The sequence below is a fragment of the Hemiscyllium ocellatum genome, chromosome 2 (genome assembly GCF_020745735.1).
Source record: "Hemiscyllium ocellatum isolate sHemOce1 chromosome 2, sHemOce1.pat.X.cur, whole genome shotgun sequence".
NCBI classification, from domain to species: domain Eukaryota; kingdom Metazoa; phylum Chordata; class Chondrichthyes; order Orectolobiformes; family Hemiscylliidae; genus Hemiscyllium; species Hemiscyllium ocellatum.
In genome coordinates, this window is record NC_083402.1 from 41675524 (window position 1) to 41698737 (window position 23214).

General features: G+C 40.4%; 2 protein-coding genes across 2 annotated transcripts in view; one reads left to right on the forward strand and one right to left on the reverse strand.

Annotated features, from left to right (window-relative positions):
• The window catches only part of ptcd2 (pentatricopeptide repeat domain 2), a 34840-nt gene extending 15217 nt beyond the window's left edge, over positions 1-19623 (reverse strand). Inside the window, exons 1-5 of the mRNA XM_060843834.1 lie at positions 19512-19623; positions 16379-16471; positions 15762-15891; positions 9079-9196; positions 393-471 (exon numbers count right to left, since the gene is read on the reverse strand). Of these exons, the coding sequence (XP_060699817.1) occupies positions 393-471; positions 9079-9196; positions 15762-15891; positions 16379-16471; positions 19512-19611 (520 nt within the window). The 5' untranslated portion in view covers positions 19612-19623. The remainder of the gene's footprint in view (positions 1-392; positions 472-9078; positions 9197-15761; positions 15892-16378; positions 16472-19511) is intronic.
• A 195-nt stretch (positions 19624-19818) lies between these two features.
• The window catches only part of mrps27 (mitochondrial ribosomal protein S27), a 94575-nt gene continuing 91179 nt past the window's right edge, over positions 19819-23214 (forward strand). Inside the window, exon 1 of the mRNA XM_060843848.1 lies at positions 19819-19897. Coding sequence (XP_060699831.1) covers positions 19831-19897 — 67 coding nt within the window. The 5' untranslated portion in view covers positions 19819-19830. The remainder of the gene's footprint in view (positions 19898-23214) is intronic.

A 23214-nucleotide genomic window follows, 5' to 3' on the forward strand; every position in this document is an offset into this window, starting at 1 on the left:
CCTGGGAGGGGAATAGAGGTGGGAAACCTCACTACCTTTAAAACATACATGGATTCTGGAAAGTTAGATAGGTGTAAACAGATTGGTGCAGACTTGATGGGTTAAACGTCCTCTATCATAACTCTATCAAAGGTAAAGTGAAGCAATGCATCAAAATAATGGCTGTACCATTATGACTACAGATACGCAAGGATGGTTCCGGGATCTGGTACTGATAACAAAATTCTAGTCACAGATTACCCAACGTTTTACCCATTTATTTGGACATAGGCTTGCAGTTTCCTGGTTTACCATTTGAGCGCACTATGAAGAAATAAACAGCAAAGCTTGACTACAGAAGTCTTTCATCAGTATACATTGTAAAACATTCTGATTTGTCAACGTTCACTTACGTTCATATCTTTGCTTCATAAACAGCATATCCATCACAATGTTGAACGATGTTGAATCGGAGAAGAAGCCCTTCAGATTCTACGGCCAAAGAGGAGTGAAATTTATTGGTTACTTGAGGAATAAAACCCCCCTCCCACCGACACACATAGTATGGGTTCAGTTCTCAAAATGTGCAGTGATATTATGGAGGCAGAGAGTGTAGGAAAGCTCATGTGCACACTTAGCATTTGGTGTAACAATATTCCCACCTCACAAGAAGTCTGTCCGTTTAATTCATAAATTAGCACCATGTTTGAATAAATTACTTACAGAAAGGATTTGATAAAACAGATTAGTCAATCCAAACTGCATTAGAGGCAATTTTGTGTTGTGAAAGAGAAAAAGAATTATGCAAGTAGATGTGAGTTTCTGTGGCAATGAGTACGCTCGAACTTTTCCCCAGGGAACACTCCATAGAAGAGTGTTTAGTTTGATTGTCTAGAGATAGAGTTCCAAAAATTGCTCATTATCAAACTTGTTTGCACTTAGACAAGAGATCTCTCTAATTTGGTTGATCTTTTAGAATTCACTTATACAAACGTCACTGACAAAAGCCAACATTTATTATCCATTTCTAACAACCCTGCAGAATGTAATGGTGAATCATCTGCTTGACCTGTTCCAGTCCACACACTGGACTGTTAGAAAGTTCCAGGATTTTGACCCAAGCACAGTGAAGGAATAGCAATATAGTTCCAAGCCAGCATTGTCATGTCCAGTTTATTTACAGCTTAAAACTAAGTTTGATGTTTTTGAACGTACCACAAAAGGTTGTAAAAAAGATGGATGCCCTAGTAACACCTGAGTTCTGAAGTATCTTCTTTGGACTTGAAATGTTTAATTTTTATCACCGCGGGCAGGCCTGTTGAGTTTCTCCAGCCATCTGTATGTTGATTTACAGTGTCACCCAAGTCCTTTAGCACATGGAACCATCCCTTGTCTCAAGTGGGAACCAACATATGGAGGTGCCGTGTGTTGGACTGGGATGCACTGAACCTAACAAAGGGGTTACGCTCTGAAACTTGTGTGATTTCAAACAAACCTGTTGGACTATAACCTGGTGTTGTGGGACTTCTGACTTGGTCAAGTGGGAACAGAACAGGGCATTCCAGACTGATCTTGGCTTAATAACTTTTCCAGAAACTGATTCAAAAGGGCATTTACTGTTGAATGGGTCTTTTGTAACAAAGACACTAACTATCTCAACTTCTCAAATTGTGAAATCCTGAATACAGATTTATTACTGACCTAGTCACTCGCCTCATTTGGAAAATGACTTGAAACTTTTAACAGGTCACATTAATTAAACAAACATTTTTCACTTTGAAAAGAAGCTGACTTGCCAACAATATCACTGAAAGCCACCAAACTGCTTTACATCATCCAAGCAGTAAAAATAATAAACAAACAATACTTCAAAAGTGGAAGAACAACTTTTCTAAACCTGTTTCAACTTCGAATTCACCAGAGAACTACACCCATGGAAATTCGAATTCAAGTAGTAGATTAGATTGCCTAGTGTAGAAACAGGCCATTCAGCCCAACCAGTCCACACCAACCCTCCAAAGAGTAACCCACCCAGACCCATTTCCCTCTGACTAATGCATCTAACACTTTGTGCAATTTAGCATGGCCAATTCACCTTGCCTGCACATCTTTGGTCTGTGGAAGGAAACCAGAGCACCCAGAAAAAACCCACGCAGACACAGGGAGAATGTGCAAACTCCACGCACACAGTTGCCAGAGGTTGGAATTGAACCTGGGACCCTGGCGCTGTGAGGCAGCAGTGTTAATCACTGAGCCACCATACTGCCCTTGTAGTTCATAGTTTACTGTTTATACAACCTTCACTTCAACTAAAACATCAACTCATCCAAGAAACTACAAGGTTCCCATAAAAGTGGCAGATAATAACTTGCAATGTTTTGTATTCTGTTCAGCTACATCTAGTCTGTGTTTGTCAGTGGAATGAGTAAGACGTTGCATTTTAAACATCTGGGATAAGTCTGAGATAAATCATCTTTAATTTTAAAATTCACTAAATGTCTGCTTCTGAAGTTACTCAATTGGGACAAAGGCTCAGACTGTAGGAAAGCACATATTACATACAAACATATGTTGCAAGTTGCAACATCCACGTCTATTACTCTTGGTCTTCTAAGCTGATAGAAATCATAGATTTGGAAGGTGTTGTCAAAGAAACCTCGCTGCATATTTCATCTTGTAGAGGGTACACACTGCTATCATTGTGCACCGTTGCTTTCGTCAGTGAAGATTTAGGTGATGGCTGTTTCAAATGGGCTGCTATACCCTGAGCTTCAAGTGTTGTTACAGCTGTCTTCATACAAGCAAGTGGAGTATATTCTATCACATGTCTAACTGGGGGATGATGGACATGTTTTGTGAAGTCAGGTGGTCAGTTATTGACTGAGGAATTCCCAGCCTTTGACTCGCTTTTCTAGGTGGCAAAGTCCATGATGTCAATACTGGGATTTCAATGTGACTGAATCTCAATGAGCGATTAACTTCTCCCTTAGAGATGGTCATTGCCTGGCATTTGTAACTCTGCCACGCTTTCCTCCGTTTTGCCCCAGCCTGAAAGTTTCTGGGTTTTGCTGCATGCGCCACTTCAGCATCTGCGAAGTCATGAATAGTACTGAGCACTGAGTAATCATCAGCGAACATTCACATTTCTCTCCTCATGCTGAGAAGGAAGGTTATTGATGAAGCAGCTGGAGATGGCTGGGATCTAGGACACTACCCTGAGGAATTCCTATGGTAACATCCAGGGAGTGACCTGATTGACCTCCAACAACCACAACCATTGTCCTTGGAGCCAGGTTGCCAAGAAAGCGGATTAACCCATTGGGTCAGTCCAGTATTTATTGCTTGTCAGTTTTTAATAATATCTTTTGAATCTTATTTCAAAATTATTTTCTTTCTTTATATCACTGCAGAATCCTGCATCAAAATGTAATTTGCTTTTAATAGATTGCTCAGCTAAAGATGGTTTACTTTTGGTGTCCCAGTGGATCATTTCCTGATCAACTCAGCACACAGATGTTTTATTGTCACCGTAGAGATAAGGAATGGATTTTTCCATCCCTCTAGAGGTGCAGAACTACTTACAGCATTTCCCCTAGCACTGAATGAGTCCAGTGGCTATCTGCAAAGATTGATGGAGACTGCAGTATCAATCTGCCCTTTGTCTTGACTCAAACTCAACTGTGGTGTTGCATTACTTTCCACAAAATCATCATCCATACCTACCTGTCTTTGTCTTGTTGATCCAGTTTGTCACAAGATCATTTTTTAAAAAAAGCCATATTTACATTAAGCACCTTAAAGATCTTTAACAGTTGCTATCACATTTAATGATGTTAACAGAACTGTTCGATTGATGCACTGGCTGATAGCATTAATAGCCTGCCATTTATTATTCTAACGTCATACGCTAGGGAGACCACACACAGACTACTACATTAGGATCTGCTTTAAAAATAGCCCTACTACATTAAAAAGGTTATGAAGCACTGCATCAAGTAAAATTCGACCACTGGATCAATGTAATCGTACTAGTGCATGCAAAGCCATCTGTCCTACAATTCAGATTTCTAATTATAAAAGAGAGAGACTTTGTGCACATGACTGTGTGTGTGTGTGTGTGTGTGCAGTACAAATGAAGTGGAAACTATGGAATTAAACTAAAGGTTATGCTTTAATTCCAGGTTAAACTGCCACCTAGTGGGAAATATGTAAGATTCAAGAACATTCTGCTGCTATTTAGGATATTATGAGGAATAGAAACTGGAATCATAGAAACACAGGAAACAGGCATAAGTTATTCGTCCCTTCAAACCTACTCCACTATTTAATATGATTATTACTGATCATCACTCTTTTTTTTTAAAACCCCCAGACCGTTTGACCCCTTTAATCACAAGAACTACATATAATGCCTCTGACCCGCTGCGATCTCCAGCATATCTTGTTTTCATACAGGTTCCAGCATCTGCAATTATTTGCTCCTATATATAATGTCTTCTTTAACACTTCCAAAGCTTTGACCTCAACCCACTTTCCGTCTCAGGTGTTCCACAAGTTCACCGATCTCTGGTGAAAGAAAATTCTCATCTCAGTCTTAAATGGCCTCCTCCGGTTCTGGTCATCAGAATCACACCTAAAACCCCCTGCACAGCAGCAAGCTGCATTTACCCTGTCGAGTCCTATTAGAATTTTGTGATTTCTATGGGATCCTTCTCATTCTTCTAAACTCCAGTGAATCTTAATTGATCAAGCCTTTCTTCATATGTCAATCCTGCCATTTCAGGAATTCAAGGTGATTTAGGCTTGAAGATTTAGAATCAACTTATAATATTTTGCTTACAATTCACTGGATGCAGTAAGCATATAGACAGCCAAATTGCCTTATACTGTTCCATATATTCCAAGTTTGGGATCTTGAATGTCCACTATGTCTCAAATTTACTGGGAAGTTATCAGAAAATGATTTACTGTGTTTTTATTTGTCTCCATCCTAAAAACAAAATCAATTAACACGCATTGATATTAATGTCAACATTCTGTAAAAATATCAGTCCATCACTTATATCACACAACTCAAAGAACATCTGGGAATTCACCACAGCTCATAAGAACATAAGAAACAGGAGCAAGAGTAGGCCATCTGGCCTGTTAAGCCTGCTCCCCCATTCAAAAAGGTCATGGCTGATCTTTTTTGTGGATTCTGTTCTACTTACCTGCCTGCTCACCATAACTCTTAATTCCTTTAGTGTTCAAAAATCTATCTTTGCCTTAAAAATATTCAACAAAGAAGCCTCAACTACTTCCACAGATTCACAATCCTTTGGGTGACAAAATTCCTTCTCAGCTCAGACCTAAATCTGCTCCGCTTTATTTTGAAGCTATGCCCCCTAATTCTAGTTTCACCTGTCAGTAGAAACAACCTCCCGTTTTTATCTTATCTATTCCCTTCATGATTTTATACATTTCTGTAAGATCCCATCTCATTCTTCTAAACTCCAACGAGTATAGTCCCAGTCTATTCAATCTCTCTTCATAAACCAACCCCCTCAACTCTGGAAACAACCTTGTGAAACTCCTCTGCATCCCCTCCATTGCCAGGACATCCTTTCTCAACTAATCAGAACCAAAACTGCACACAGCATAAGCTTCATGTTGTCAAACTTCATTCCTCTAGATATGAAGGACAATATTCCAATTGTCTTCTTAATTACTTGTTGGGCATGCAAACTAACTTTTTGTGATTCACACGCATGGACACCTAGGTCGCTCTACGCAGCACCAAGCTGCAAATTTTCACCGCTTAGATAATGGACCATTTTGCTGTTATTCCTACCAAAATAGATTACCTCACATTTACTAACATTACACTCCATCTGTCAGACCCTTTGGCCACTCACTTAACCTATCTATATTCCTCTACAGGCTTTCATTTGCCCAGCACACTTTGCTCTACCACTCATCTTAGTGCCATCCGTGAACTTTGACACAGGACACTTGGTCCTCCACTCTGAATCATCTATGTTCAAACAACATCTCAAGGAAAGTTCTCAGGTCATGGGTTACACAATTCAAACTTCAAATGTTAGTGGCTTCTTTTTAACCACAGTCCATAGATATTAGTGGAATTCTTGCAGTGCAATGGGTAATGTCCCTGCCTCTGAGTCAGAAGCTCCAGGCTCAAGTCCCATTCTAGGACTCGATTACTAAGGAAGCTGTTTTCACAATGTGACAAAATAGGTTAAATATTAACTTGTAAATCCTTCCATCACACACAACAGCAGGTGGGAAGGGAGGGACATACTCTTGATGAGTCATGTGATGGGAAGAAACGCCTTTAACATCAATAACTACAGCTCCACGTCACAATATCCATATAAAATTCCTTGTTACCACACACAGCAATGTGGTCTCCTTGGCTGGATGACTGATGTAGATCAGATTGGAACGAACAGCACAAGGTTTGATCCTTGTTTGAAATGGGGTAGACTTGGGACTGGTCTCCTTTCTCTTCCCATGGGGGAGATGAAAATACTGTTACAGTTTTAAAAAAAAAGGCAAAAATGTAACTAGTTGACAAGAAAATCAGCCTATGATTCAGGAATGACATGGATTAACAATACAGAATTAACAGGTGCACAGTCATCATAGAAGATCATAAAATTCCCTACAGTGAGGAAGCAGGCTATTTAGCCCATCAAGTCCACACTGACCCTCTGAAGAGAATCCCATCCAGATCCATCTCCCATACCTTACTCCGGTAACTCTGCATTTCCCCTGGCTAATCCACCTAGACTACAGATAGATCCATCTTTGGACTGTGGGAGGAAACCGGAGCACCTAGGGGAAACCCACCCAGACACGGAGAGGAAGTACAAATTTCACACAGACAGTCGCCTGAGGCTAGAATAGAACTAGCGTCCCTTGTGCTGTGAGGCAGCAGTGCTAACCAAAGAGCCACTATGCTGCCCTAAATCTTTGGAGGACTAACTGTAAATGTGTATTGAAAGATAAATACAGTTATGTTAACTGAGAAGTGTGACTTGCTCTGAACTGAATACTAATCATTGGCATTAAATGCTTGATCAACAATTGAAGTTACTTAAAAATTGCACTGAGTTGCTTTTGTTTTCAACAAATCAAATGATGGTTAAACAGAATAAACTAAGTTGCTTTTGGGCTTGATGTCACTGAGCATTTTCACTGCAGATTACTGAAGAAAAAGTCTGACACAGCAGGCAGCAAGCCCAGGAGAAATCTGCCAAATGCAGCAATATCATCATGTAGGAGGGAATGATTTTTAGCAAGTCTTTCTGGATGCCAGCCACAGTGAACCTGAAAGGTTGACATTATTGATGCCATTAGTGATGTGAGATCTACATTTAAGGGACAGGCACTGCAAACACCCCAGAGACCCATATAAAGCTCCTTGGAATATTTTACCATTTTAAAGTTACTTGATGAAGTCAAGTCACTTCCCTCCCCCATCCAATAACTTAATGCTCTTCAAACAATGAATGATCTGATCATGAATATCTAGCTCCACTTTGGGAAAATTGATGAAAAGCAATAGGAATGATGCTCGTTGTACAAGAGGGAAAAACACTTGCATTTATATGGTAGCTTATAACAGCACTCAAAATTCAAAATGCTTCACAGAAAAAAAAATTACTGAAGTGCCACTTTACAAGTAAAGTACATCAAACACTACATTGTAAGTTGTGCCTGGAGTGGACACAAGATAAGTAGTCATAGACGTTTTGTCATTAGTGGTGAAGTTACAAATAGTTTGCGTTATTAATCAGTTAAGAGTGTCACATAAGAAAGCAAACTGGCACTGATTCCCCACCTAAAGTTGCCCTGTGAAGATGGTACTGGGCCTTTAACTTGAACTGAATTGTTCAATGTAACAGTTTGATAGAATTCATTGGCCAGATTGGGGAAGAATGGCAGGTTTCTGTCCCTAAATGATACGAGTGACCTCATTGGGTATTTACGAGACATCAAAAAATGTTTTACGATCATTTCCATTTCACTTTCTGGACTTTTTATTGTTACAAACTGAATTTAAATTCTCAACCGTTGGTTGGAATTTGAATTCATGTTTCTGGATTGGTTCAGCATTGGTCCAGTTGCACAATTACTACACTATCAAAGTGTATTATACCAGCAAATATTATACAGGCAAGTGTTACACAGGCAAGTGTTATACAGGCAAGCAATGAATAAAGGGGAGTAAGGATGACACTTTCATTTCATTACCATGACAGTTTAAAGTACAGTGGGTGCAAAGCCGGATCAAGATTGCTTTAGCTCTAATCCAGGCCTTCAAATAATCCTCCTTCCATCTTTGTGTTTTAGTCGGCATCAAACTCTCATCTGTGTTTCACCAATATTTTTAATGATTTAACACCTGACTAAATTGAACATTTAATATTCAATGTGATAATTATCCATGCTTTTCTGAATGGTAATTGAGGCACAAACATTAGCTGGAACACTCGGGCTAACTCTCCAGTGTTTGAATACTTCTTCACAACTGGAATATACCAACTCAAACTTTCAAGAAAATAATCAATTGCTCATATCTCAATATTAAATTATATGTGTATTATACTTAACTTTATAAGTAAGGTTTACCTTTTAATATCATTATCATACGGAAGCATTGTGTCAGTCAATATGCTCTGAAAATCACTCTGAAGTCCTGTGTGAAAGTTCTATCTCAATTCCATATACTCACTTTTCTCCATTTCTGCCGATATCCAGATCAAATAAGGATCTATTAATATCAATTATGAGTCAATAGACAGCAACTTCTAAACCCATGACCATTTCCATCTAGAAGAACAAGGGCAGCAGATACATGGAAACACCACCACCTTCAAATTCCCTTCCAAACACTTCGCTATCTTGATTTGCTGTTCATTCAAAGTTGCTGGGTCAAAATGGTGGAATTCCCTCCCTAAAGGGCATTGTGGATTTACCTACTGCACATAGACTGCAGCAGTTCAAGAATGCAGCTCACCACCACCTCCTCAAAGGCAACTAGGGATGGATAGCCAGCGACACCCATCCCCATGAATTAATAAAAAAAATTACCTGGTCTTTCACCATCTCTTCTGCAGTTTCTTCTAAACCTAGCTCATAGCATAACCTCACAAATAAAGGGCCAAACTTAAATTCCCCAAATGCCATATTTCTGTTCTCAGAATGGTATCTGTGGATAAACAACAAGGTTGCAATTAAATGTTACTAAATTTTGCAAAATAATAGCAGTGCTTATGATCGCTATTACATTATTAATTACTTCAACAACTGTCATGCCAAGTGTGGAGTAAAATATAACTGTGCTGTTCTATCTTCACAACATTAAGATTGCCTGGACATCAATGACATGGATTGATGAATTAAAATGTTAGATTAGATTCCCTACAGTGTGGAAACAGGCCCTTCAGCCCAAGTCCATACCGACCCTCCAAAGAGTGACCCACCCAGACCCATTTCCCTCTGACTAATGCACCTAACACTATGGGCAATTTAGCATGACTAATTCACCTAACCTGCACATCTTTGGACTGTGGGAGGAAACCCGCACAGACATGGAGAGAATGTGCAAACTCCACACAGACAATCACCCGCCCGAGACAGGAATCAAACCCTGGTCCCTGGTGCTGTGAGACAACAGTGCTAACCACTAGGCCACCATGCCACCCCTTGTTAGAAGACAAGTGAATAGATAACATGCGGAACAACTCTGTTCCAAACAACATTCAACTCCTCCACTTCACAATTAGAATTTGTTTCTGTCACATGTACTTAAATGAGTACAGTGAAAAGTGTACCAGTTGCTGCTTACGGCACCATCTGATGTACAAAGGTTCCTTGTTACAGCTTCTTCAGTTACAGTTCTTAGAAAAATAGAGAAGTAAAAAATCCAGCATTGCAATTTTGGAATTAAATTATAAAGTAGAGAAAAGAAATGGCAATGTTTGTGGGTGAACCCACAGTCCCATGATATGGAATTTAACCAGTTGTGTTAAATATATGGCAAAATGTCCAATTGTTTTGATTTAGGGGATAGTGTGCTGGTGAACCTAATCACTAATGGGCCTTTGAGTTTGTGAAAATGTCAGACAACTTGAGCATTCGAAGTAAGACACCAAAAATAAAATGCTGTAAATATTTAAATGCATGATCCTGACGCTCCAAACCGCAATGTTTGTAGGTACCTAATGGTAATGTGCAATTCAGAGCTGAAAATGTGTTGCTGGTTAAAGCACAGCAGGTTAGGTAACATCCAAGGAACAGGAAATTCGACGTTTCGGGCCAGAGCCCTTCATCAGGAATTCCTGATTAAGGGCTCTGGTCCGAAACGTCGAATTTCCTGTTCCTTGGATGCTGCCTGACCTGCTGTGCTTTAACCAGCAACACATTTTCAGCTCTGATCTCCAGCATCCTCACTTTTTACACTAATGTGCAATTCAGTCAACAAATAATGTTGAAGAAAGAATTCTCCATGATGTCTGCCTAAATGATGCCACTTCACCTTTTGCTTTGTGAAAATAGTTTCTCATCCTGGAACCTCCTGGGATTTTCATTAAGTTGTTGCACTGCATTAGCACGTTAATGGGCCATTAAAAACTTTCCACAAATAATGAAATCGGAGATTGACAGTACAGCCTTTCTAACATTTTATAATTGATTTTGAATGCCAATCAATCCTTTTTGGCCAGAAAGCAAATAATTATAAGCGTGGACTCTCACTCTGAATTGCTTTCAGAGTTATTTTTAAAATATTTCACATTAAAATAAACTGGACCTAGGTTTTGCTCTGTTAATCAAATTCTTCTGCAGCTCTCTTGATTTCATTCTGTATCTGATTCTATGTCTAATGTAATTCACACTCTATCTTACTGTTTTATCTCAATCCATATTTTTTTTATTAATTAATTAAAGACATTTACTGTTGGTCCAGAAGTTTATGAAGGTTTGAAATGTACTGTAGTCCTTGAGGCATTGCTTTTGCAAAATCTGAGCCAAAACACTATCAACCTCCCCCACATTTAAATTTGCTCACCTATGTTGTGGTTCTGTTCGCCGAGCTGCAAGTTTTTGCTGCAAACGTTTCGTTCCCTGGCTAGGGAACATCATCAGTGCTATTGGAGCCTCCTGTGAAGCGCTGCTTTGATGTTTCTTCCGGTATTTATAGTGGTTTGTTCTTGCCGCTTCCGGGTGTCAGTTTCAGCTGTAGTAGTTTGTATGTGGGGTCCAGGTCGATGTGTCTGTTGATGGATGTTCTTGCCGTTTCCGGGTGTCAGTTTCAGCTGTAGTGGTTTGTATATGGGGTCCAGGTCTGTGTGTCTGTTAATGGAGTTTGTGGATGAATGCCATGCCTCTAAGAATTCCCTGGCTGTTCTCTGTCTGGCTTGTCCTATGATGGTAGTGTTTTCCCAGTCAAATTCATGTTCCTGGTTGCCTGAGTGTATGGCTACTAGGGATAGCTGGTCGTGTCGTTTTGTGGCTAGCTGATGTTCATGGATGCCAGACAGAGAACAGCCAGGGAATTCTTAGAGGCATGGCATTCATCCACAAACTCCATTAACAGACACATAGACCTGGACCCCATATACAAACCACTACAGCTGAAACTGACACCCGGAAACGGCAAGAACATCCATCAACAGACACATCGACCTGGACCCCACATACAAACTACTACAGCTGAAACTGACACCCGGAAGCGGCAAGAACAAACCACTATAAATACTGGAAGAAACATCAAAGCAGCGCTTCACAGGAGGCTCCAATAGCACTGATGATGTTCCCTAGCCAGGGAACGAAACTTTTGCAGCAAAAACTTGCAGCTCGGCGAACAGAACCACAACAACGGACACCCGAGCTACAAATCTTCAACCAGACTTTGCTCACCTATGTTTTCTTCAGCTCTTTAATTTTGTATTCAAACTGACATTTATTCCCATTGTACGTAACTACATTTATTGGGATCTTAAAGATCTGAATCTCTCTTTCTCTTCAACAAAAATGTATTCAACTGGATTGTCCTTTAAAATTTACAGAGGAGATTTTGTAGAATGGCGTCAGTGACATGAAAAGTCTAGAAAAGATTAAGGGGAGATTTAAGTTCAAACTTTTGTTCAAATCCTGAATGGTTTTCGTCAAGTAAATAAGGGGAGGCTATTCCCAAAGACAAGTGAGTCAGTCATAGAGTCATAGAGATGTACAGCATGGAAACAGACCCTTCGGTCCAACCTGTCCATGCTGACCAGATATCCCAACCAATCTAGTCCCACTTGCCAGCACCTATCCCATATCCCTCCAAACCCTTCCTATTCATATACCCAATAAAATGCATCTTAAATGTTGTCATGACAGGACACAAATTTAAAGTATATTAAAAACAGACTGCTGGAAACTCTCAACAGGTCTTGGCAGCATCTTTAGACAGAGCTATTCTTTTGGATCTGACTTTCCATTAGAAAGTTAACATAATTGGTAAAAGAACTAGAAGTGACACAAGAAATATATGTTGATACAGCAAGTTGTTAAGAACTGCACTTGTTCCTGAAAAAGTAGTGTAAGTAGATTCAATAATACCTTTCAGAAGGGAATTGATACCTAAGAGGGAACATAATTATAGGGGTATGGCATATGAGCAGGAAATGGCGCTAACTGGATAGCGTCTTCAAAAATACATCAAAGGTTTGAAAGTCTCGTTCACTGCTGTAACATTATAAAGTTTGCATTGAACATCCGTTTTGTTAGTCATTAATGGAATCTTAAATATACTCTGTCATTATTGGAATGCAAGTTACTACTCAGTTCTGGATGATTATGATATTTTAAGTAGATCCTATCATTCTTTTTCTTCATGCCTGTTAAGCAATAGACAGACAGTGTCACATTTTAATAATTATTTCCGCATAATTAATTAATACATCTTTTTCATCAATCTTTATATTTGGTGTTTTAAAACATCACAGTAAAGGTTGTAGCTGAGTTCCTTTCCTCCCACCTCCTCCATGGGAAGGGTTAGAATAAGGAAATAAAAACATTTTCACAATTCCACCATCCATACCAGCCAAAGGGCAGCTTTAATATGAAGAAAACCAAGAATTCCTGCAGCTTTGACAGGATCCTAAGAGATGAGTACATTTCAGCAGCAGCTCTCATGTTCTGAGGGTCAGTAGACCCAAAGTGTTAACTCTGATTTCTCTCCACAGATACTGCCAGACCTGCTGAGTTTTTCCAGCAACTTCTGTTTTTGTTTCTGATTTCACATCCACAGTTCTTTCATTTTTTTTGCTCTCACTGTGGGACTGGGTTGTGGCTGGAGATAGAAAGCAGTTCAAACACATCAATCAGCAAGTACGATTACTGCTTCAGAATGGCACCTCCCGCATGACCGGAGATTTCCCAGTGTTCTGAGCAGTTTTCTCAAAGCATTGAAATCTAACAGATCAGCTTTTGTAGTCTCTATAAGGTCACTTCTCAGCCTCCAACGCTCCAGGGAAAACAGCCCCAGCCTGTTCAGCCTGTCCCTGTAGCTCAGATCCTCCAACCCTGGCAACATCCTTGGAAATCTTTTCTGAACTCTTTCAAGTTACACAACATCTTTCCAATAGGAAGGAGACGAGAATTGCACGCAATATTCCAACAGTGGCCTAACCAATGTCCCGTACAGCCACAACATGACCCCCCCAACTCCTGTACTCAATACTCTGATCAATAAAGGAAAGCAAACCAAACGTCTTCTTCACTATCCTATCTACCTGCGACTCCACTTTCAAGGAGCTATGAACCTGCACTCCAAGGTCTCTTTGTTCAGCAACACTCCCTAGGACCTTACCATTAAGTGTATAAGTCCTACTAAGATTTGCTTTCCCAAAATGCAGCACCTCACATTTATCTGAATTAAACTCCATCTGCCACTTCTCAGCCCATTGGCCCATCTGGTCAAGTTTAGATTAGATTAGATTAGATTCGCTACAGCGTGGAAACAGGCCCTTCGGCCTCACCAGTCCACACCGAACCTCCGAAGAGTAACCCACGCAGAACCATTCCCCTACATTTACCTCTTCACCTAACTCTATGGGCAATTTAGCATGGTCAATTCACCTGACTTGCACATCTTTGGACTGTGGGAGGAAACCGGAGCACCCGGAGGAAACCCACGCAGACACCGGGAAAATGCGCAAACTCCATGCAGACAGTCACCCGAGGCTGGAATCGAACCTGGGACCCTGGTCTCTGAATTCTGATTTATCAATTTCTCCTTAATCAATTTTGGCAGTCCTCACTTCATGTCCAAAAACAAATTCAAATTGACAGAATTTGGTTGAATCATTTGACACATTTCTAATGGCAAAAAGTACAAATGGAATTCATTTATCCCAGTCATAGATCCTGTTGTAATCTAAAGTAACCCTCTTCGCTGTCCACTCCACTTCCAATTTTGGTGTCATCTGCAAACTTACTAACCAAGTCTCGTATGCTCGCATCCAAATAATTTATGTAAATGACAAAAAGTAGAGGACCCAGCACCGATCCTTGTGGCACTCCACTGGTCACAGGCCTCCAGTCTGAAAAACAACCCTCCACCACCACCCTCTGTCTTCTACCTTTGAGCCAGTTCTGTATCCAAGTGACTAGTTCTCTCTGTATTCAGTGAGATCCAACCTTGCTAATCAGTCTCCCATGGGAAAGCTTATCAAATGCTTTACTAAAGTCCATTATAGATCACATCTACCACTCTGCCCTCATCAATCCTCTTTGTTACTTCCTCAAAAAACTCAATTTCCCATCCATAGCTATGTTGACTATCCCCAATCAGTCCTTGCCTTTCCAAATACATGTGCATCCTGTCCCTCAGGATTCCCTCCAACAGCTTGCCCAACACCGATGTCAGGCTCACTGGTCTATTGTTCCCTGGCTTGTCTTTACCACCCTTCAACAGTGGCACCACGTTAGCCAACCCTTCAGTCTTCCGGCACCTCACCTGTGCCTATCAATGTTAATGTTAATTTTTAAAATCAGACTACACACCATGACACATCCATTTAGTCAATGAAATGATACATACACAGCATCTTACACTCAGAAACACATTTAAGCAGTACTGAGTGTGTCAGGAAATAAATGGGACATACAATTCCTAGACATTCCATTGTAGCCAGAGCTGCATTTGTTGAGCTCAAAGTAATTTGTGTTTTGTCTATCAGTGAAATGATAAATCTATTTAAACCCCAGGCAAGTTTATCAACTGTAGCTCACAGCAGAGATAATGATATATGTTTCCACAGTTAATTATTGTATTATTTAATATACACAATTATAACCTTCCATGATACCAGCATTGAAGCGATAAAAGATTGAATGAAATAAATTTACTTCTACTAAAACCAAACTTACTGGAATAAAATCAGAAAATGCTGAATATATTTAAATATCAAAGAATCTATGAAGGGTGAAACACATCTAGTGATTCACATTGATGCGTTTTGGCAAGCAGTGATAGATCTGAGGCATTCACTCTGTCCTCATAGATGCTCCCTGACCTGCTGAGTATTTTTCACACTTTCTAAAATGAAATTCTAAGCCTTTTTTATATCAGAGCATTGGTTAGAAGTTATACTAGAAAGTATACTGCTTAGACCTATGCATGGAAATTAGATAGGGAACCGAATAAAAACTATTAATCTTAATTAGGACCAGAGATTCAGATTTATGGAATTAATAACTTTTTAAAAAAAAAATTGACATACCTGTAAATTAGATTCTTTGCTACTTTGACATCTGATGGCGTTTGGCACAAATGTAATAATGTTTTTAAATCGTCCTTGAGGATCAACTCATTCTTTCTTAGCTTCTCCTCGATGTTGTTGAAATATTGTTCTGCACAGTTAAAAAAGTTCTCGTTTTTAAAAAGTAAGTGATAATAAAAATGTCTACCTGATTTTCAAAATAAAATTATACCTTCAGTATTTCAGACATAAAATTCTCAAGCCTTCACTTCAAAATGTAAAATGCAGAAAAAAGCTGTCAGATTGCTACTGGATGTACTTGAAGTAAAAGCAAAAGAACAGAACAAAGAAATGGCTGATGAACTAAATTAAATCTATATTTTGGTTCTGGCTTTACGAAGGTGGACACAAATAACATAATATAAATAATGGGGAACACAGGGTTTGGTAAGAGGGAAGAACTGAAACAAAAAGTACATTGCCCCTTTAAAATAAAAGAATAAAAATTAGTAACTCAGAGAACTTTGTTTTAAACAGACTCCTGTGATCTGGCAGATCAGTTCCACACGAAACTGTGTTTCCTAAAGTACTTTTACTCAGGAAAAGACAATGAAAAAACTGATAGAAGTATAACATACCTCTACTAACATACATCTGATTGGCAATTGCAACCTTCTTCTGTTGGAATTCCATCAAACGAATCACGTTGTCAGATAGTAAATACCGTTTCACTGCAAATATAAAATGAAATCAGATTTAAATTTTATATTAAGAGAATACACTGCTTGTCATTACAGATCATGTTATATTTAGATTTTCTCTTAATTATGGAAACATTTGTGAAAAATGTATCTTCCTCAATTTCCCTCTCTGCAGATGCTCCCTGACATGCTGTCATTTTAGCAGTTTGTTTATAATTCAGAATTCCTTTTCTTTTGCATTTTATCCTGAGACAGGATTAAATACTTGCATAACGTATTTATTCTGAAATTAGCACAAGTGAGTGTGGTGTTCAGGATTCCAGTAGCTAAGACCGTTCACATTTTAAACTTGAATGGCTGGTTTCCAGCTACTTAATGCCTTTAGCTAATAAACCATTGAGTATTATTAGAGTCACAGTAACTTAATTAAAACAATCATCTACAGTCTTCTTGTTCCTTAGAGTCATAGAGATGTACAGCACGGAAACAGACCCTTTGGTCTAACTCGTCCATGCCGACCAGACAATATTCAATCACAAAGTGGTCTCTAATTCCTTGCTTGAATTGCCCTATTTTCCATCTATGTTCACAACCAGAAGTGATATCACCCACCTTAAGAGATCAAGGCACATAAATAGAAAGTAGGACATAACACCAGTGCTTCACCAGAGACTCATTGATGATGTTAGCTAGCGTGGTGATGAAACATCTCAAAACAAACCTTCCAGCTCAGCGAGCAAACTTCAACCTGAAAAGGGGAAACCATGAGATAGAGTGTATGGATTTCCAGAAGGCTTTCAATAAGGTGCCACATGTAAAGTTCCTGCACAAAACAGGAAGTTGGGGATGAGTTTGGATTGAAGATAGGTTAACACACACAATACAGAAAGTTAGGATTAATGGGTCTTTTCAGGTTGGAAAGACATAACTGGGTGTTCTTGTGTATGAAACACTTCCCTCACAGGTCTGTTAGGTGGCATGGTATTGAATGTCTTTTGGAAGTCCACGTACAACACATCAGTTAGAATGCCTAGTCTCCACTTGGGCCTCTGTCCCCACAAACTTTTTTTTCCACCTCAACAGGGGCCTAATGTTTGCACTTCTCTGACACCATCCATGAATCCAGGGAAGATTGGAAGACATACCGCTGCTCCTCTGTCTCATCATCTTAGTATTGCCAGTGCCTCTGCAATTTCCACTCTTATTTCCTTCAATATCATTGGATGCATTTCATCTGATCCTAGTGCCTTATCAACTTTACATACTGACTTGTATGTTACAAATCCACCTCTTTATCAATTTAAACTTTTTTAGGTGACTATGTTTTGTTCTTTGTCATTATGACCTGGGCTCCATTTGCCTTGTAAGTATTCATTTAACACCTCAGCCATTTACAATACTTCTTGAATCTTTTGATGGATACTGCCTCTATCACCCTTTTAGAACTCAGTTCCAGATATCCATCACCCTTTGGTGGATATTCTTTTTCCCTTAAATCCCCTGTAAACCTGCTACATTTTAACCTTAAAACTGTTCCCTCAGTTAGTGACTCGTCTCTAAGGATAAACCTACCCCTCATAACTTTGTTCATTCAATCAGACCCCCTCAGCCTTCTATACTCTAAGAAAAGCAACCCCAGCCTCTATTCTTAGCTAAGTTGCTCCAGCCCAGGGCACATCCTTTATGAAGGCCGACCATTCGAATGCACTTCAGATATTGGTCATGAGAAGATTTACATTTGTCTGCTGTACTGTGCTTTCATGTGCTGTACTGTGCTTTCATGTACAGTAGCTGTAGAATAAAATATAAAAACTCAAAACTCATTCTTGTGAATCTCACCCGCACTCTCCTTGGTGCAATCACATCCTTCCTAGTGTGGTGACCAGTACTGCACCAAGTATTCCAGGTGTGATCTAACTAACATTATAGACAGCTCAATCACAAATGCCTCGACTAATCTTATGACACTGTCAGTAAACTATCTTCTAATAAGGGACAGCTTCGAACATAAACATTGAGATCATTGTTCCATCTACCTTTCTCGACGAACATTAATATTTCAATAGTATCTCGGACTTTAAATATTGGCCAAAGAAAGGCTTTTTTTGTGTTCCAAACCTCGAAAAGAGCCGTTTAAACATAGGACCTGTGGTTAAATACAGGAGTGAAACAGATAAAGATCTAAAAGGTCTCTAACATAGTATTCCTTCTTCAAGTGACATCGTGATTCTTATTTATGGTCTATTGAAGAGAACAGTTGTTCAACTTGTTATGAGTAGAATCTTACCAATACTCGATCAAGGAGCAATCCATTTATTAATAACTAGAGAAGCGTTTTGTATTTTGTTAACTTTTCTTATTTTAAAAACCGTCTGCCAAGCAACTGCAAGAAGTGCACTCGCTAAAAGGCATTGAGCGTAGTCCCTTCTCACTTTTCAAATTCCTTAATCTCTATGAACTTTGAAATCAGTGCAGTTTGGGAGAAGCTGCAAATACAATGTTCCCCTTTAAAAGGTTAAAAATCACACAACACCAGGTTATAGTCCAACAAGTTTAATTGGAAACACTAGCTTTCGGAGCGCTGCTGATGAAGGAGCAGCGCTCCGAAAGCTAGTGTGCTTCCAGTTAAACTTGTTGGACTATAACCTGGTGTTATGTGATTTTTAACTTTGTACACCCCACTCCAACACCGGCATCTACAAATCATGATCTCTTTAAAGGGACTCAGCAGTGGGCTATTGCCCTGTCACTGTGGGCACTCAAGTTCCATTCTCTCTTCATTCGATCAAGACTGAAACGGTGAGGCTTCTTCAGTCATTCACCGAAGACACACATGTTCCTTGTACAAGTATCCCCCAAGTCCCTTTCTGCTGTAACTTTCTGCAGTTACTATATATCCTCACTCATTCCCTCTGCCCTAAAGCGTGAGCCTCACTCCCTCCCCACCTCCCTCACTATGAACACTCATGTCCCCTCTTCTGTAAAGCAAGTCAAGTCCATGTCCCATCTCCCCTAAAACAGAGAGACACGCTCATGTCTATGTCTCATAAAACGCCAATGCTCCACTCACCCCAGCGCCAGCAGTCGCGGGCTTTATGCTGATGGTGGAACGTGCCGCCTCTGACATTCTGAAACAGAATGCCGAGGCCCCGCGTCACAATCACCGCCATTCCACCCGGACACTACCACCAGGGACCGGGGAGGAGTCGTTTACACACGTATCGAAGGAGTCAAATCAGCACAAGCCCGAATAAAGAGCTTAATGTTTTTTTTTGTCAAAATGTATGATAGCTCAAAACATGCTCTTTGGATAAAAAAATGAAACTTCTGTATATTTATTGTAGATATTAGACGCCTCCCGGCCCAGACCAGTTTTCGTACATTCCAAGATGGCAGCCTCCTTGTTGCGGCAAAGTGCGAAGCTGATCGGAGCGAGAGGCGGCGGTGGCGCGGCAGGTAGTGAGCGCGCGCCCCGGGGGTGGGGGGGGGGGGTCGTTGTTCCACTTTGATAGCGCGCCTGGGGTCGATGGCAGGTGGTGATAGCGCGCGCGCCCGGGTCGATGGTAGGTAGTGATAGCGCGCGCGCGCGCCCGGGGTCGATGGCAGGTGGTGATAGCGCGTGCCCGGGGTCGATGGCAGGCAGTGACAGCGCGTGCCCGAGGTCGATGGCAGGCAGTGACAGCGCGTGCCCGAGGTCGATGGCAGGCAGTGACAGCGCGTGCCCGAGGTCGATGGCAGGCAGTGACAGCGCGTGCCCGAGGTCGATGGCAGGCAGTGACAGCGCGTGCCCGGGGTCGATGGCAGGCAGTGACAGCGCGTGCCCGAGGTCGATGGCAGGCAGTGACAGCGCGTGCCCGAGGTCGATGGCAGGCAGTGAGCGCGTGCGCGCTGGTTTGAGTGGTCCCCTCTCTCCATGGTTACTGCCAGAGCTGCCCAGTTTCTCCAGCATTCTCTCCTCTTAGCCCAAATTTCACTGGTCCTTCGTGTCCGGGTTCAGGTTGCTCTGACAGCGATTTGATTTGCAAGTTAAAAACAGCTCTTTGGAGATACATGGAGACTTTTTGTCCTAAACTACCTCATGCTTGGGATGTGCACGTTGGTTTCCCCATTTCCTGTGAGATGGCAGACGTTGGTCTAGATCAGACTGGTACTGGAAAAGCACAGCAGGTCAGCCAGCATCCGAGGAGCAGGAAAATCGACATTTCGGGCAAAAGCCCTTCATCAGGAATAGAGGGCTTTTGCTCGAAATGTCGATTTTCCTGCATCTCGGATGCTGCCTGACCTGCTGTGCTTTTCCAGCACCACTCTAATCTAGACTCTGGTCTCCAGAATCTGCAGTCCTTGTTTTTATCAAGAACATAACGTTGGGTAACTGTAAGGGTGGATATGGTTTCAAAAAATTGCATGGTGAATAGATTGTAATCCAACGTCCAGCAATCTTAGACAACTAGGAATGTAGTAGATAAATGAAAACAGCAAGTGTTCAGCAGCTCTGGCAGCATCTGCAAATTCTCTGAATAGAGAAACAGTTAATGTTTCCAATCTGTGAACAGGTTTGTTAACAATATTTCCAGCATTTCTATTTATTTCAGACTTGCAGCATCAGTACTAGTTTGTTTTTGTAAACATGATTAATTAAAGTTTTGCTTAGACCTTTATGGACAGAAGACAGTCTTGGTTGAAATAACAACTCACATCTTTATTCATGTACTATTGGGATACTTGAATGAGTGGAATAGATTAGGATGGTATCCTGTATTCCATGTGACACCGCAACATCATCAAACTCTCTAGAGACAACAGGATTGCTGTATGGAACTTTGTGATAGTAGGCTTATTAGGATCCAGATGAAGCACCAAAAGCTCTTGCATTTCCCCTATGAATGTAAAGATACAAATTTAAGTGGTAACAATTTAATTCTGTAGATTATAATGTGTGAAATTTCGTGACAGGGCTATCACATCAGAGTCAGTGCCAGTCACTTGCTCCAATTTGAAATGTGGGCAAAGATCTTTGGTGCTCTATGATGACAACTGCACTTGTTTAAACCTCCATACATCTGATAACGTACACCAGCAGATATACAGCGGTACCTCTTCTTGGCTCATGAGCGTCACCTGACATTATGCAATGTCCAGCTTACCACTGGTGATCTTCCTCTATTTACAATCTGCCTTTTGGTAATATCATCCAAACGTGCACTGAATACACATACAACTATTTGCAATCCATTAAATGCATCGGTTGTCAGACTACTTACCCAATATCTACTTGTGGATAAGGCACAATTTCTTCCACTTAAACGTTGACAAAACTGAGGTCATTGCCTTTGTACCTGCCACAAGCTCTATTTCCTCAACACTAATTTCTTTCTCTTCATTAGTTTGAAGATACTTTGTAATCATCCTATTTTTAGATGTTGTTACACACTTCTGGAGGAAGTGAGACTTGAATCTGAGTCTTCTGGCTCAGAGGTAGAGACATTACTATTGCACCACAAGAGCTCAAGCATTAGCTTGAAACTGAGCACTTGCAATTTTGACATCCTAATGGCCTTTGCTGAGCTCCTTATCCTAAATGTCTGCCCCATATCCCTATCATTACCGAGGTTGAGGTCTAAATTTTTTCAGATTCATGTGGCACCTGACTTGGGATGTTATTGTACAAATAAAAAGAAGCTAATTTGACCGTTGGAGGTCTGAAACTGTTTAGATGGTCTGTAAAATTCTCCAAGATTATTTTATTTTTAAAGTGAGATTTTGGATTATTAAAATAGCTGCTCCCATTTTGACTGCAGAGAAAGTATTACTTGTGACTACCAAGAAGTAGTAGGCTTTTTTCTTAAGATTAGATACTCTAGAGTATGGAAACAGGCCTTTTGGCCCAACGAGTCCACACCAACCCTCCAAAGAGTAACCCACCCCCCTACATTTTTCCCTGACTCATGCATCTAATACTAATTCACCTGGACTGTGGGACGAAACCCACGCAGACACTGGGAGAATGTGCAAACTCCACTCAGACGGTCGCCCAAGGCAGGGATTGAATCTGGGTCTCTGGCTCTGTGAGGCAGCAGTGCAACCACTGAGCCACCCTGCTGCCCTAACTAAGCTGAGCTTTAATACACTTTAATGTTATTGCATAACAAGACAGTGATGTCAAAACATTTTTATATTTCTCATCTCAATGGGTGATAACTAAAGATGTAAAATTAAAGGAGTATGGCATGAATGTTGATCGTATATGTGCATGATAACTGCAACACATACGTGAGAACCTGCAGTAGACCGAGAATCATAAGATTGAGTCATTTAAAAAGGAAGAATGATGCAAAATATAATCTTTTTTAATAGCACTGACCCAGTCACAGGAACTGATTTTGTATTTCTTCAGACAGTTTGGATTCACCTGCTGCTATATGGATTTAGGAGCAGGCAATTTGCCCCTCCGGCCTGTTGGAGGGCTGATCTGATTATGCATTCAATTGCACGTTCTAACCTGCTTTGAGTTTTGACAGTATGATTTGATGTAATAAGAAGGAAGGCCACTCATTTAAGACCTATTCTAAAATTCCATAGCCATAAGGAGACTTAGTGAATTTGTAATTTTATTTTGGAGAAGAGTTGCATTTGTGAAGAAATTATTGAGGACATAATTAGGAGAAAAGATTCTGTCCAAATTTAGTTGTGGGAGGATCAGTTTTGGATTGCAAAGCATGAAATTAATCTAAACACAATAAAGAACTTTGCACAGACATTTAAACCACCCAAGG